Genomic DNA, 15,850 nt, shown 5'->3' with positions numbered 1-15,850 from the left:
TTATTAATTTTGAGGCTGCTTGTTTGCTGCATCTTTCTTTTTCTTAATATTTTCTCAACATTTGCTGCGTTGGTTGTGTGGAATTTGGAGTTCTTTCTCTTTTAACCCTCCCAGTATGTTTGAAATTTTGCAGAATAAAAGATTTTCTGTGTGAGCTCACAGCTCTTTCAGAGTTAAACAGAGTATGAACAGGGCATACAGTGACAGGTGAAAACAGCCAGTGCTTGGTTACTGCAGAAACCTTTCAGTGTCCTTAGCCCTGACCTTTCAGCCTTCAGCCCTGTGCTGTGTCCCAGGCAGGTGTGACCTTGTGCTGGATGCAGCTGTGCTTGCAGCTTGCAGTTCCAGAGGTGACGGTGCTGCTGGAAGCAGGGGTCCAGTTCAGCCTCACCATCATGGCACAGTGCTGCATTGTAGCAATGGAGCTACTACACAGAATGTCTTTGAGCTTAGGGTTTAAATCCTGGGAAGCAGTAGTTGATTTGGTTGATCTTTATCTTCTGTTAGGATGCACATTCCAATGTGTTCAGATCTCTTATGAACACACATCAACACAGAACAGTTTTTGTCTGTTAACACTGTTTTTAAAATGAGTCAAGTGGTAGTTCTCAGTCATAATTTTTATTTGGGGTTTTTATACCACTTGTTTGTCTTCAGAAAAAGGAAAGCATTGGCTGTCATTGCAAAGCAGAACATTCTCTAGCCATTTTGAAACAGAACCAAATTTGCCTTCTGTAAATTGCAAACAAAAACTTTGAACCAAAAGTAGATGCTGAGCAGAGGGAAGAAGGTTTGATTCACTAATACCTAGGACAGGAAAACTGTCTCCTTGCCCTGGTACAGGGAGAAAACCTCTCATAAAAGGTGATAAAGGAAGGTGTCTGTTGGAATCCTCCAATTAAATCTATATTCCTTACAGTAGCTCGAGTCAAATTAGACTTTGGATAGCTCCATTTGTGATAGTTTAATGTTTGAGAACAGGAATGTTTCAAATTACTAAATTCCCAGTGTCTTAATTTATTTTCATATGTGATATATTATTAAGAAGCTACTAATTCAACTGTTTTTCATTAGGGGAAAGCATATTTCCTTGCTATCTAATTATGAATAGTATTCATGTAATGTTCTTATTTGAATTATGTGGGACTTTAATTTTTCTCCCAGTACACTCAACAGAAGTTACATATGATTCAGGTTTTGTTCCAAGATTGGTTTGGTATTCAATTAAGCACTGCTTTTTAGAAGGAATGGAAAGTACTGTGAGCCTGGTTTTCTGCAGAACTCTGGTAATGCAAGTTTTTCTTGTTTCTCAAGATGGTCCTGGAGCAGTCTAAGCCAATTTTAACACTATTTAGAAACTATAATGAGCATGATACACTTCCTAACTGTTACAAAAAGTTACATGTGTAATAGTAGGTGACAGCAGAATTATTCATTGGCCTAAGCATGTGTTCATGCAAGTCTGAACTGCAGTCTGAGGGGAGATCATACCAAAAAAAAAGACAGTGCAATGTTGGTAATCACTCAAAATAAAATTTGAGCATTGGCTACAGAGCTTATATTAGAATAGATGAAGGCAAATTACTGAGTAAAACCACATTAGGTCACATCGTGTCTTGTTGTAAACATGGTTACTGTGTTTGTAATCTGAACCAAAAAAAGAGCAGAAGACTGAATTCACTCTTGTTCAGGAGTCTTGAAGCTGTGCACAAACTGTAAAGCCCTGCTGAGTTTCTTTTAAGGGAAGGTTCCATATGTGGAAATTGACTTTATAAAATATGAATACATGGTAAAGTGCTCTGCTGAATTAGAACCACAGAAAAATCATTGCTTTTTATACATTTAAAATGGGAAAGTGGCCTGGATAACTGAAATTGTTGCTTTTAGAGGTAAATTCAAGTAATCCTTTAAACTGTAGAAAATTAAGAATGTTTAATGAAACAGTTCAGGTATTGTGAAATGAGGGTCAAACCTTACATCCATACTTACGCAAACTTCAGGTCCTGCTGAGTTCATTATGAATAAACACATCAAAATCTTTCTGTAAATTATGTTCTCATATAGCAGCAAACCTCAGTACAAATTGAGACAACTTTCTTCATGGAGGCAATGGTTTCAAAAAGCGAATTTCAGATTTATAGTCACTAATAAATATGTAAATACAGGGGTTGGGGTTTTTGTTTGTTTGTTTGTTTTTTACTAAATAACATGAAATGTTCTGTGGAAGGGTTCTAGAGAATGTGGGCCTGAAGCTGAGTAGGAATATGGTTACAAAGACCAAGGAGAAGGCTAAAGTGATGATTTTTTTTTTTTGCCTCAGTTTTTAACAAGCAGTTTAGGGAATATGTGAACAAAGTGGACATATGAAGGTTCATGGGCTGTGATGAGATGCTGCACAAGTGTTGAGGCAGCTGGATGGTGTCACTGGTGTCACTGCAAGGTCACTGTCAATAAGTTTTGAGCAGTTCTGGTGACTGCACAAGTCTTCAAGGGAGGCAGAGGATCTTTCCTCTCTACTTGGCACTGGTGAGATACGTCAGGAGTGTTGGGTGCTGTTCTGGGCTGGTAAACCCAGTTTAAGGGAGACATGAATGCAGTGGAGTGAGTCCAGTAAAGGGCTGTGGAGATGGTGGAGTGGAGCTGACGAGTGAGAGGAGACTGAGAAGGCTGTGACTGTTCATCCTGGATCTGGAGGATATTCAGGGCTGGTATGATGTGGTACCTACAGGAGGGTGCAAAGGAGGAAAACAAGATCCTCCTTAGTGATATCCAGTGACTGGATGAGAAGAAATGGGCACAAATCGAAATACAAGAAATTCCATTTAAGTGTAAGGGAAAAAAATCTTTTCCTTTGTACAGTGAGGTTGGTGAAACACTGGAGCAGATTTCCCACAACCCTTGGAAGCTGCCATCTATGAAGATGTTCAGTATCTGACTGGATGTGGTCCTGGGCAGCCTGCTCAACTGACCCAAGGGGCTTGGATCCAGTGGTCTCAAGCAGTCCCTGCCAGCCTCCCCTTGCTGTGGTTCTCTGACCTTTTAGCTCTTTAGACAGTTCACTCTCAGTTGCATCTCTGTTGGTTTTTTCCCAGAGCTCTCAGTTTTGGAGCATCTGGACACATAATGAGCATTTCACAAGAGAGGTGGTGGGGTGGTGGCAGATCTGAAGCAACTTTCTCTTTGTTCCTTATGTATTTCATGGAATTTAAAACTAGCACATGTTTCTCTTTGCAGTACTGCAGTCTGGCTCCATTCTTGCACATGTGTTTAATCACAGAGTGCTAGAAGAATCTGTATAAACAATCCTGTATTAAACTATTCAGAATTTAAGGTCAATAACTAATTTTAAATAATTAACAAATGTGGTAATAGAGCAGATGTATAACCCCTCTAACCCTGTCTTTCAGTCATGGCCTGTATATGAAGAAGTATTCAATAAAATGCATGAGCTTGCAGCATATTTAGACCTGCCTCGTTTTCCAGATATAACAGAAAGCTGTTTTCTTCATCCAGACATGCTGTGCATGAAGTACTTGATGGAAGCTAATTTACCTGGTAAATATTTTCCCTAGCCTGAACTGATAAAATTTTTATGTGGTTTATTAAACTCTAGCAAAAAGGCTTAAATTACTACTTCGAAAGTGCCTGCTCTTTTCCTTTTTATTTATTCCCATTTCAGCTTGAACTGAAAGATACTCTTTCTGTAGAAAGCACCTTCATCAAACATTTAGAGTATGTGTTATAGGCCCAGATATGCAGGGGCACTCTGATGTTGGCTCTCTAAGGCTGTGGAGTGCATACTTCATTTTAAATCTTTCAGTATCCATGTGAACTAAGAGGCACCTGTTGAATTCTTGTGATATATTAACTTTTACTTTTGCTAAATGATTCATGAAGTTGGGACCAAATTGCTTAGCTCTGGAATTCTCATATCTAATAATGACTGTATAGTCTTTAACAAATAATACATTTTGTGTATTATATGATATTTGTATATTACCATTTATTTTAATATTAATTAATGGTGTGTGACAGATCAGCTGCTGTCTCACTTGATTTATAATTTATTTCTGAAATCATATATAGCGTAAGTATTGACTCTTTTCATCTATCTATCTTAAAATTAAGTCTTGAATATTAACTTGTTAAAGAAATACCAGTATGTCCTAGTATGGGAACTCTCTGTTGGGTTACCATACTTCCTGTCAAATACCACTGTGACTGAAGATGAGTTACACAGACAAATGGCCTGTAAATTTTTTTTCTCAAAGCATTCCAACAATTCATATTAGGGGAGGGAGTTACTGTCTTATTTTGCAATTAGTTACAATGAAAAAAAGTGTTTGGTTTTTCTGTTTATTCACAATTGAATGAAGAGAAGATAACCAACAGGTTTAGGGCTAAAATTCTGAGGTAGTAATTCTGACTTTGTAGTTTTATGCCAGTGTTGTGATCCCATAGTTACGTTATTTTACAGATTTCAAAGTATCAATTGAATTAAAAAAAAAGGCTACAATTTTGTAATTTTCAGATCTTTTACAGAGAAATGCAAAGTACTCTTTGAAAATTACTGCAGAAGAGGAATATATTGTCCTTTTCCCTGCAACTTAGATTTTTATCATGTATAAGCATTTTTTAAAAAAATGAAAAAGGGCTGCTGCTGTTTTCTAACAACTCCTTAAAAAAACCAAGTGATTGGGAGTGTTAAAGAACATTAAATACCAAAGAAGAGACTGTTTTATGTATCTGAAATAAAATTTAATATGCTTCTAGTATTTATAAGAAAATTTATTTTCCACATTTTTTTAACTTTTACTGTTACGTGAGAGAGGATTAAAAAGGAGTTCCTACTGAACTCTTTGTAAGCAGCAGGAGAGTATAAATACAGCTGGATTAAGGTTGTACTTAGTCATACATTGCTAACCTTTGTGGAATCTGCTGGTGATGTAATCAACTCCTGTATTTCTCGCTGAACAGGAAAGGTGAGAAATTTGGGGGATTTATATCTGTGAAAAATAAGCAGAGGAGTAAGAGGCTGTGTAGATAGCCTGGTGTGTATCCTGTGGAGCTGCAGCTGGATCTCCCTGGCAGAGCCCGCGCGTGCCATGGCACAGCCAGGCGTGACCTCGGCACTTCTGCCAGGGGAGCAGTCAGTGCTGCCCTGCCACCACCAGCCAGCTCCCTTACAGCCAGCCCTGTTCCTCCCCTCTGCACTCCTCATTCCTGCCACGGGGGTTTAGTCAACATGCAGGAAAAAAGATGGTGACAAGTTTTTTGCTTTTGGGGATTTTTTGGAAAATTATATTTATGTGGATTTGCAGTAGGCTTAACCACAAGAATGTTCAGGATGATGTCACTACGTTATTCAAGTAACATCAAAGCACTATTAAATATGCAATTTTTTTATTTTCCGTATGAATATATAATAAATCACAAGTATTTTCAATGTAAGCGCAGTGAAGGTTGCCTAATATTGTTAAAAGTATCCAAAAATACTCCTCAGCCTGAAAAATATGGCTGTCAAATGGTCCTAAAAGACTTAAGCAGTGTTCTCCTCAAATGGCCAACATATTTGCACTGTACAAGTATTTCTAACTTGTCTTAACATTTTATGTTTTTATTTATATTAATCAGATGAATTGCATAACTGGACTTGTCGAGTGGTGAAAAAGATTGGTATTGGAGAAGTGGATTTCCTGACTCTTGTGCCTGGAAATAAGTCAACAAGAAAAGTGAAATATGATGTTCTTGCTGCAGCAGTTATTGTAGTTGTGCTGAAATTGTTGTTTTTATTAGATGATCACTATGAATGGTAAGTTTTACAGACAAATCTGTAGCAACCCCCAAATTTCAAATAGTGCAAATGCTTGTTTTGGTTCATTCTTTCTTTAGAGTTAAATTTATACTGCTGGAATTTCAAATAAGTTCAGTAGCTTAAATCATAGCCTTGGAGGCATTTTAGACATGAAATACTAGTTACTTCTAAAATTTGTTGGGTTTTATCTGATACTTAGAATGAAATCTGATACTTAGAATGAATCAATGAAATACTGTTTTTGTCCATTGTATTTGAACTTCATGGGAAAAGTGTGAAAAGATACTTCATGATCCAGTATTTGGATCTACAAAACAGCCTGATGTTTAAAATTTTTTTACAGGTTGCTTTCAGAGCACGCTGAAGAAAGAAATAAAAATAACACAGAAGGTACATAAATATTCTAGTAGAAGCAATGTTATGATTTTGTAATTAGAGTTTTGCAATCAGAGTTAGAAAGACTTTTCTTATTGATCGTGAAAATGTGTTTTTGTTATTCATTAAGGGCAAATTTTATTCAGAGAAAAGTTACATGAACAGGTCCTGTTCATGTAAAATGGCCTCAGTGTACCTGCACAGTTCTTACTGTTCAGAATAGGGGAGTTTGGTTCACATTTTGCTGGGTGCCTCTCTGCTTCTGCTTGTGCATGTTTGCCTCTTGGTTTAGAGTTTTATGCATGGTAGGTGGAGATGAATGGATATGCCATGAAACGGGAACAGACTTTGATCGTAAATAGCAGATACTTACTAGGGGCATCAAACCACATTTATGATAAAATCCAAACTTGTTTAGTCTTGTTAAATAAAATGTCTTAGTGTGTAACATATTTCAGATGTAATCTTAGTTTCTTAGTCCAAATAATCCTGAGAGAGTGTGGAAAAGCTAGCAGCAATTAAGATAGAGAAGATAATGGTGTGAACATGGTTCTTTGAGGGCAGAAAGACCAAATCAAAGATTAGAAATCTTCAGGAAGATGTTCCATGGCCTGATCCAAATCACAGTTGAAGATAAGATCCAAGGTGTGTTACAGTGGTTTACCTGTTAGGTCTTTTATCCAGTTTTGGGTCATTTTGACCCTTCTGCTGCTTTGTTTAAAATTTAGGTCCATAATAAAATTACGGTGTTAGTCATATGTGAGCTCAATTACTGCTGTAACTAGAGACAGTCATCACTGTTAACTAAAACTGGTGATTTTCACATTCAGGTGAATACACAAACTTACGGTGGATTTTTTTCTTTCCCTTTTTACTTCCTGTGAAAACTTAAAGTACATGATAGTGACAGGAGTGAGGAGTTGTGCAACTACTTTACAAGCCAAGGCTTCAAAGCCATTAACGTCTTAATGGGGTTTCTCCCTTATTAACAGGTCTCAATGCCCTTGGGAATTAACAGCTCATTCTTTGCCCACCTTTTTACTTTAAAATCTGCTGGTGCAAATGTTCCATATGCTCTATTTTGTTGTCCCTGTGCTTAAAATGTTGGGGTAATGGTGAGCAGCTGCACAGATGAGCTGATGTGAGAATTTCTGTTAGACAACTGATCAAAACTGCCTCTGGCATTTTCACAAAGTTAAGAGTGCTGAAATGAATAATGGTTAATGCTGAGTTTTAAAGATTCAGTTTGTGTTGACTCCATTCTCAACTTAACTATCCCTTCTCTAGTCCTTTTTTTTAAATTAAAAAATAGTATTTCAGCTCCTACATGTCTTCAAGTTACACTGGAAGCAGTACAATAGTTGAAGTTACCTACTGTGTGTTCTGTGAACTGCACACTTCCACAATATGGGTTTTGTTCAAACAAAACGTGATTGAGATATATGTAGATGTATGTGTATATGTATGTGTGTATCAGACTGTGTATTTTCCAGTCAGCTCAGCTATATGAATGTCAGACCAGCAGTACTGGCCAGGTAAAGGGTTATTACAGTGTAGCATTGTGTCTTTGACAATGGGTTTGCATGTGACAGATGCTTAATAATTCATATGAAGAAACACAAATTTCTACCACCTCCCACACTGCTCTCCCAACAATTTAGGAGTATTTACTTAAACCTTGGTGTTTAAGGAGCTGATAAAAGAAGTTGTATCCAGACCTTTGAATTTGAAGGACTGCTGAGGGGTCTTTGTTCCTTTCATGTATCTCTTGCTTTCTGAGACCATCTATGTTTTTAGGATGTAGACATTCTGAGGCAGGATAATGCAAACAGCAGGAATGGAAATAATACAAAAGGTATATAAGTTTGATTGTGAGGACAGTATATTCACCTTCAGGAGAGTTTGAACAGCTGGCTGGCAAAGCTGAGCGTGACGCAAGCATCGCATGCAGTGCAGCTGGGGCGATGGGGAAATGCAATGTCTGCTTAATTCACAATGCAGATATTCCACCCACGGGGAATAGGAGTTGATTATTTTTAAATATATAAATCTATACCGTATTTCTGTTTGGAATTTGTGTCCTTACTGTACCCAGTTGGTCTGCTTCAGTCTTGTACCTCCTTAGAGGATCAGGAATAAAGGTGCTGCTAAATGTCCTATATCTTCCTGGTTTTGCATGTGCTGGTAAATACTTGTTCACATATCAATAAATGAAGTTCCTGTGCTCCAAACCATGAGAGGCTGATATGAAGCGAAGACCATTGTCTTGTTTTTCTTTCCAACCCTTTAGGATTTCATGGGTAATAGGGTAGACAGTGGGGAGCTGATGAAACTGCGTGAAATTTTGCATCTGAGCTTCTTTAGGTTTTATTTGTTTAAATTTAAGCTTGAGGTATAGTTTCATTAGTCCCTTGAATTCAACTTTGAGACAGTTGAAGGCCACTCCACACTAGTGGAGAGCTAGTTGATTTGGTAGAGAGGAGATAGATTTCATAGATTCATCACAAGTCAAACCTTTTCCCACTTTTCTGGAAAGATAAGCTTAGGAACTAAGATATGGGGCTTCTTTGCACTTCTTATGACATGCTGTTCTTTCACTCCATTTCTGCATTTCACTTTCTTACAGAATTATTAGATCAAGTGTGTTTTCTTTAAGCACGTAGCATTTGGGGTAGTTTGTTATACAGGTGCAATATGCAGGGTCTGCTTGGAGACCAGCTTCTCTGTCATTTCTTTCATTTCTTCCCAAACTAAAGTGTATATCTTTTATTCAGGTGGCCCATATTTTGAGTTCAAAAAGTGGTATGAGGTGGTAAAACATTCCTTGGATGTGCAGCAAAAGAAATTGGATGAAGAAAGAGCCAAGTAAGAGGTTTTTAGGTGCTTCTTTTTTAAGATAGACAGTTCTTTGTAAACTTCTGATCCCTTCAGAAATAAAAAAAGTTATAAATTTGCTCCACATATCCATCCACCAAGCTTGAGTGAATAGAATGGTTAAATCGCTGTTTTAATTTTCTGTTTACACTCATAATGTTTATGCAGCTTATTAATTAAATGCTCACTTACTGTGAAAAATAGCTTATACAGCTGAACAATTAACTGATTACAGTAGATCTAGGCTAACATGCCTTGGTTTGCCTACTCAGAAAAGGATTTCTTTTATATGTTGGAGGAGCAGTGGCTTTTAATAGCACTAAACATTAGGTTATTTGGATTTTAATTTAAAACGATAGCAGTATTTGTAATAAGTTATTATTCTTTTATTCATTTGGTCCAGCTTTCTTTTTGTTAACAATTCTTATGTCTCTTACTGGTAGGTATCTGTGGAGATGTGAAAAGCCATTGTTTTATTCAGTCAAGAATAAAGCTAAAGTTCTAAAGAGAAGACGTGAGTAAACTTTGCTTCCTCCCAGCAACACAGAAATCTGCTCCAACTTTTCCCATCATAGAAAATCTTCAGCCATGACTGATAACATTTACATCTTAAAATATTTCGTCTCCTCTCTTTCATCTCTGGGTACAATTAATGTAGTACTGTTTTACAACCCGTGGCTGGAATCTGTCAAACATGCACAACTGAAACTGCCTTTGCCAGTCTTCTAACAGCCTACCGAACCATGTCTCAGAATGAGTGCTCTTGTCCTCAGCTTCTCTAGTTTGCCTTTACATCACTGTTCCTTGTATTTGTTGGTCTTCCATAGCTTTCCTGTCTGTTTCCTCTTTTAGTTTCTTGTATGCTTTGGTATGAATAGCCCAAAATGTCCTTTGGTAGGTCTCACATGTCCCTCTTCTCTCCCACTCCTTCTTGCAACCTAAAGCAAGGAAGGCTTTACTTGCGTGGCCAAGCTGCATATGGTCAGAATGAAGGTACAGCTACTGTACTTTAGCAGCCATGGAAGTACTTGTGAGAAGTTTCTGGGGTTTGTGTTAACATAAAAGCAAAGAAACAAAACAACAAAACACCAGCTGTCTGTAGAAATAAGGAAAACCAGAATTTTACTCAGCCAAATTAGATCTGGAGTTCTTCATTCTACATTTTATATTATCTAGAAAGCAGCAGGTATTTGGAGAGAGATATTAAGTGTGGCAAGTGGTATTTTTCCTTTTATATGCTCTTTCAGTTTCTGGAAGCAACTGGTTCAGGGACTTCTAAACAAGTTGTATAATCCTATTTGGTTTGAATTACACATGTTGGATTTCTCCTTCAAGAATGCAGTGGGTTTTTTTTAAATACTTACTCTCAAAATTCAGTTGAGGTGATCCTGCAGTCATGTTCCATGGAAAACCATGTTTAGATTTATTTATTTCAAGCTGATTATTTACTCAGATGCCCTTTAATTCCTGCATTTATAGGAAAAGAGACTCCTCTTCTGGCTCTGCTTCTCTTGGAACTAGAAGAGGACCACTTAGATTACAGAGTTTAATCATAATGTTGTGAGCAGGAATATCACATTACTGGGTAGTATTCATCTTAAAACAGATGTACCATAATAGAGACAAACAGTGCTCTAAAACATTGATGTGCCAGGTACAGATTTTCAGAAACCTTCTTAAACCTGTGATTTTGATTAAAGACTTTAGTGTCATCTTGAAAGATAAACTTCCCAGTCCTTGGATTATTTTAGGAGGTTTTTTCCTGTGGTTTTTTGTCCTCAATATATGAATGAGTTTATTTAAATACAGTTAATAAAAAGAAGTTAAAGCTCCAACAATGTTTTTTAACTTGCTTTTTATCCTAGAGAAACAAGGCATACAGTGTGTGCTGATCTATCATGATACCTTCTTCCCCTTCTCAGCCTCAGTAACTTAGGAAAGCTTGTTCATTCATTCACTAGCAGTGGGCAAACATGGAGTGGGTTTTTTTTTGTTGTTGGGGTTTTTTACCAGTTGAAATTTGCGTTGTGAAAAGCTCACCCTTGAGTCCATGTGTGTATGAATGTGCTTTCTATCAGCATAAATATTTCAGCAGTATCAAATGCATTTTACAGGTTTTACTTTTGCAGGAATGTTTTAGAGTGCCACACTAGTAATATCATTTGGTATAAAAGACATGGCATTTTGAATTATGTTTCAAAACGTTCCACTAAAACCTGTAAAGAGGGTGGCAGAGAGAACCTAGAGACTTCCAGGAATTCCCAGTCTTTCATGCAGAGGTTTAAAGAAAAAAACAAAAGAAAATTAAAAAGCACAAATATCCCGTTTTCTTCTTGTGTTAATCACCTCTAAACAGTACTTAATACTTTTGCATTTGTTTGTTTTGTTTCTCTTTGCACAGAAATGGTTGTGAACTTACAAAATCAGTTTGGCAAGCTGTCTAGTTCAGTGCAACGTGCTGAAAAGCCAAATCCTTCAAGTTTTCAGTTAAGTTGGTCTGAAAAAAACACAGATGGGAGTTGTTTTCACAGGCATAGCCTGAAGGGAATTTTGCAAGAAAAACGTGGTTTACTGACAACCATGAACCCTGACTATTGGCTGTGTACGGTTAAACTATGTAATGAGAAGTAAGTATTCACATTTTTGCTAAATACAGTTTGGAAAGTTCTCCTGAAAGTAAAGTCCTGTACATATATTTTTGGAAATTACAAATACAGGTTGTGTGCACAGCTATGTTCACATATAGTTACAATCATTTCTAGAAAGGGGTGTGTGAGGAATGGATAGTCTTGGACTGTGAGTAGACAAACTGTAATATGAGGAGTGATCAAAGTGAGCTTATGAGAAGAGAGGAGATGAGACAAAATCAACAACTAGAGTCACATGGCAAGAGTAGCAGCTAGGTGCAAATACTCACTTCATTCCTCATAGTGTTTTATAAAAATACTGTATTTTTATAAATTCTCCAGTTTGCTCTGGAGCAACAGCTCTCCGGAGAATGGCAAAACAGTCCCATTCCTCTCCTCTCTGTCTGCTAAAAAAGCACAGAAAATTAAATTTCTAAATCATTATACTGATTTTGTGATGGCCTTAATCACAATGACTTCTGGGTCATATGCCAGACTTTGGTTCTGCCATTGGTTGTATTATGAAACTCTAATCCAGAACAGGAATGTACTGATGAATATCAGTGAAAAAGATCAACTCTGTAGCTGGCTTGGATTCTCCTGAATTTCTTATGTATGCTATTGGAAAGTTTGTTTTTTTTTTTTTTTTGAAAGGAGGTTGGATTACATTCATGTGAAATGAGATTTTATTTGTGTATTGAATAACACGTGAAATTTTTACCATGATTTGAAATGGTATTCAGAGATCAATAGCCCCTATGCAGTCTTAGTGATACGCTCCTGATTTTTAAAACATTAAATTCCCCTTGAAAATAACCAGGTTTTACAAGTATGCAGTCTGTTCTGTCTTTCTGTGGGTTTATTTGCTTATCTTTATTTTCCTTTTCACTTTACTCTTCGTGTACCCACCATGACAGAAATGGGTTGGAATAATGTAAGCACAGTGTTACATTACAAGAGGTTTGGCTATATGGATTCATTCTTTTGTATGAATAAGAACCTTTTTTTTAAGGGAGTAGAGGTAATAATCCTTTTACCACAGATTTGCGTAATCTTATGCACACATTGAATGAGTGGATATTTTGGTGTATGTTTGTGTGAATAATCTTCCATGCAAAGTCTGTTTTTAAACTTACATTTTCATATGTAATATATTAAAATGTTAATGGCAAACTGTCATAGCCTTCATGAAACAAGATTTGAATTTAAATTCTTACCGGTTAAATTTCCCATTATATCATTTGCAATGCAAGTAGTTAACTATACATCTGACACTTAACTGGAAAACAACATCTACTCCCTCAGATATGAGGGTTTATCCTCTGTGTATGTAGAATAGAACTAAAAAAAAAAAAAAAAAAAAAAAAAAAAAAAAAAAAAAAAAAAAGCTTGCAAATTCTCTTTCTCTAAAAATCAGCATAGCTGAACTGGACTGCTAAAATGCTTTATTCCTGGGACTAAAGTGTGATTATACTGTCAGCAAAACTGAGATCAGTCAAATGGTTACTGAAATGCTTTTACATTTTATTTTAAAACTTTCTGTTTTAAACTGGATTCTAAACTGATTTGCTATGGAAGTCTTTAGGTGACAGGAGTCATACTCAATGTTCGTAAGGTCTTTTCCAACCTAAAGGACTGTATAATTCCAGACGTGATGAGGTATTGCAGTGTGTGAAGAATGTTACCATGCTTTTAGGGGGTGTGAGGTAAGGCAGAGGATGGGATGTATGGCATGAGAGACCTAGTTCAGAATTTCCAATGTGCCAGACTTTGGGAGGCTTTGAACAGGCTGTGCTCCTTCACTTGCCTGCCACTCAGGATGGGTCTGGCTGTTCCTCCAGTTTGAGGTAAAATGTAAATGTTTGCTGGGCCAGAGGGAGTGAGCAAATGACTTTATAGTCTAGTAATTAGCACACTTACCCGTAAATTGGGACAGACAGATCCCAGTTGTACTTCTGGTGAATAGTTAAGACAGCTGCTCTGAATCAGACACAGTGAACATTTTAACTGCTTCTCCACATCCCAAGGCAATACCTAGTAAGTTAGAAGACAAGTAGCATTTATAGGTGAATACTGCACCTGAACCCCCATATCAATGCACAGTGTTTTTATTTAAAAACTGAAACTTTGTAGTATTTTAAACTAATTTTGAGGCTTATCCAGTTTGGTGTTTTTCCAACCTAAGTTGCTGAACTTAATGTTTACAGAGCCATCTCTGCAGCTAGTCCTCTGTGTCATCTTTTGTTCAGGCTGACACTTGTTACCAGCGAATCTAGTCTGCTATTTTCATTATATGCTTCATCAATAAAATCACCTCATCATTTTCATTAACATTTTCACCACAAAAGCTATAAAGTAATGAAGCAGAAAGCTGCTACAGCCCTAATTACTTTCTGTTGACCTCATCACTGTTTGCTCCAATGTTTCCTGTGTTACTCCATTGACTTAACTTAGCTTTTCTCTTGTTTCTAGACATGTAATTTGTATTTAGCGCACAAACGCAATGGACAATAAATGAATGGGTTATTATCCCATGACATAGTGTCAGGAAGATGAGAGGGGAACCCTATGGAGAGAGAAGAACAGAGTAAAGAGCCTAAGGTGTCTGAATTGAATAGTCTTAGAAATTTAGAAAATAGGGTGAGGGTAGTTATATTTAGAAAAAATAGGGTGAGGTAGTTATTTTCGTACTTTGCTATATTTGCTAAAAGCTGGAGGAACAAATTGTGATTCCATTTAGTTCTGAAAGGCAAAGAATGTATTCTTTGCGTGGCTGAGTAAGATCCTGATTCATAGTGCAAGAAGCTATAGTGGCTTTTTATTCTTAGTGTGTTTTCACCAGCTCTTGAGATATCTTGGTTCAGTCCTATACTTCAGGGTTTTGCAGGAGTGGATCACTTCACGGGAATCAACACTGTAAACTAGAATCATGATTTATGCTGTTGATAAAATGTAGAGTTTGTCTCTATATACAGTTTAATATATAAATGCTGGCTAAGTACAAAATGCACTTGTAATTTAGGGCTTTGGTTTTCTCCCCATTTCTTTTCAGATTGTGTGGTCATCTGGCTCATTACAAAGAAGTGGAGTTTCCCCAGAGTTACCATTTTGTACTAGGGTTGTTCTCCTTTCTTCTGCAGGTTCAGCCCTCTTACATCCATGATGAGGTCTGTATGATAGAACACAAACTTTTTAATAAAAAACTCTATAAAAAACTAAAATACAACACAGTCCTGAGGAAGTAAAAATGGTCTAAAACTGCCAGTATTAAATCCATGTAAATTACTTGGTTGGATCCCAAACCATGGTATTACATCTAAACTTTTACTGATTCTTTTGTCTCATGGACATTTTTTGTAAAGATAGTAGAGCTGAGATCTACTACTGTACTTCAGTTTTGGTGCAATTTTATCTATAATTTTAGTCACTGATACTGGGAAAGGAAACTGCCAAGGAAACTGTTAATTATCATTTACTTAATTAATTTGCATCAGAGCCAACAGGAACTGTGAAATTACCATTTTTTTGGGGCATAATTGTACATATTTTGAGTGTGCTGGACATGACATTAGCATCTAGTTACATTGTGAGATTTTGCAATTAAAATATCTATTTTTTTACCTACCATTGTATGACAGTAAATATATTTCTAGAGAATAATGTTTATTTTGTTGTTAAATAATATGTTAACAAATAAAAGAAGCAGTTGGTTAATGTTGTCATTGCAGTGAGTTTTTTCTTTGCTATTCCTGAACAGCATTCCAATTGTTCTGAAACAGCTCTGGCACTGTTTTCTGCATTTCCTTGCCTACTGTGTATTTCTCAGTCTCTTGTTATGCTTCAGCCTCTCATGTAGGTTAACACCTTTCAGGTCCATGTTCCACTTCAGGCTTCACAGATTTTGCAGATACTCTTGTACCTGGTATAAAATCTGATCCCGTTTCTTGTGCAGCGGTAACTGCCAGGTCCTCTTGTCATTCCTCTTTTGCAAGGCTACTGTTAAAGCCTTGCATTTCTTCTGACCACTTTATAACCCAGCATCTTCAGCAGCTTATGCCCTGGCCATTCCACCAGTTTCTCATGCTTGATCTTATTTATGCACCATGTTTTCATACTGTCCCAGACGGCATGTAAATGAAGGTGGGTGCTGCCACTACAT

At 36.9% G+C, this 15,850-nt stretch overlaps 1 protein-coding gene across 2 annotated transcripts in view; it reads left to right on the top strand.

Moving 5' to 3' along the window:
* The window catches only part of TAF1B (TATA-box binding protein associated factor, RNA polymerase I subunit B), a 46,104-nt gene extending 30,707 nt beyond the window's left edge, over positions 1-15,397 (top strand). Inside the window, exons 9-15 of one of the 2 annotated variants that reach the window (XM_066314812.1) lie at positions 3,408-3,555; positions 5,635-5,812; positions 6,159-6,205; positions 8,965-9,055; positions 9,508-9,578; positions 11,466-11,691; positions 14,744-15,397. In XM_066314812.1, coding sequence (XP_066170909.1) covers positions 3,408-3,555; positions 5,635-5,812; positions 6,159-6,205; positions 8,965-9,055; positions 9,508-9,578; positions 11,466-11,691; positions 14,744-14,936 — 954 coding nt within the window. In that variant the 3' untranslated portion in view covers positions 14,937-15,397. The remainder of the gene's footprint in view (positions 1-3,407; positions 3,556-5,634; positions 5,813-6,158; positions 6,206-8,964; positions 9,056-9,507; positions 9,579-11,465; positions 11,692-14,743) is intronic. The other variant, XM_066314813.1, reaches the window with a different exon arrangement.
* The last annotated feature ends 453 nt before the right edge of the window (positions 15,398-15,850 follow it).

Source organism: Sylvia atricapilla, chromosome 3 (genome assembly GCF_009819655.1).
Source record: "Sylvia atricapilla isolate bSylAtr1 chromosome 3, bSylAtr1.pri, whole genome shotgun sequence".
In the NCBI taxonomy this organism is placed as follows: domain Eukaryota; kingdom Metazoa; phylum Chordata; class Aves; order Passeriformes; family Sylviidae; genus Sylvia; species Sylvia atricapilla.
The sequence above is the reverse complement of the archived record's forward strand: the minus strand, read 5'-3'. Positions and strand labels throughout refer to the sequence as shown.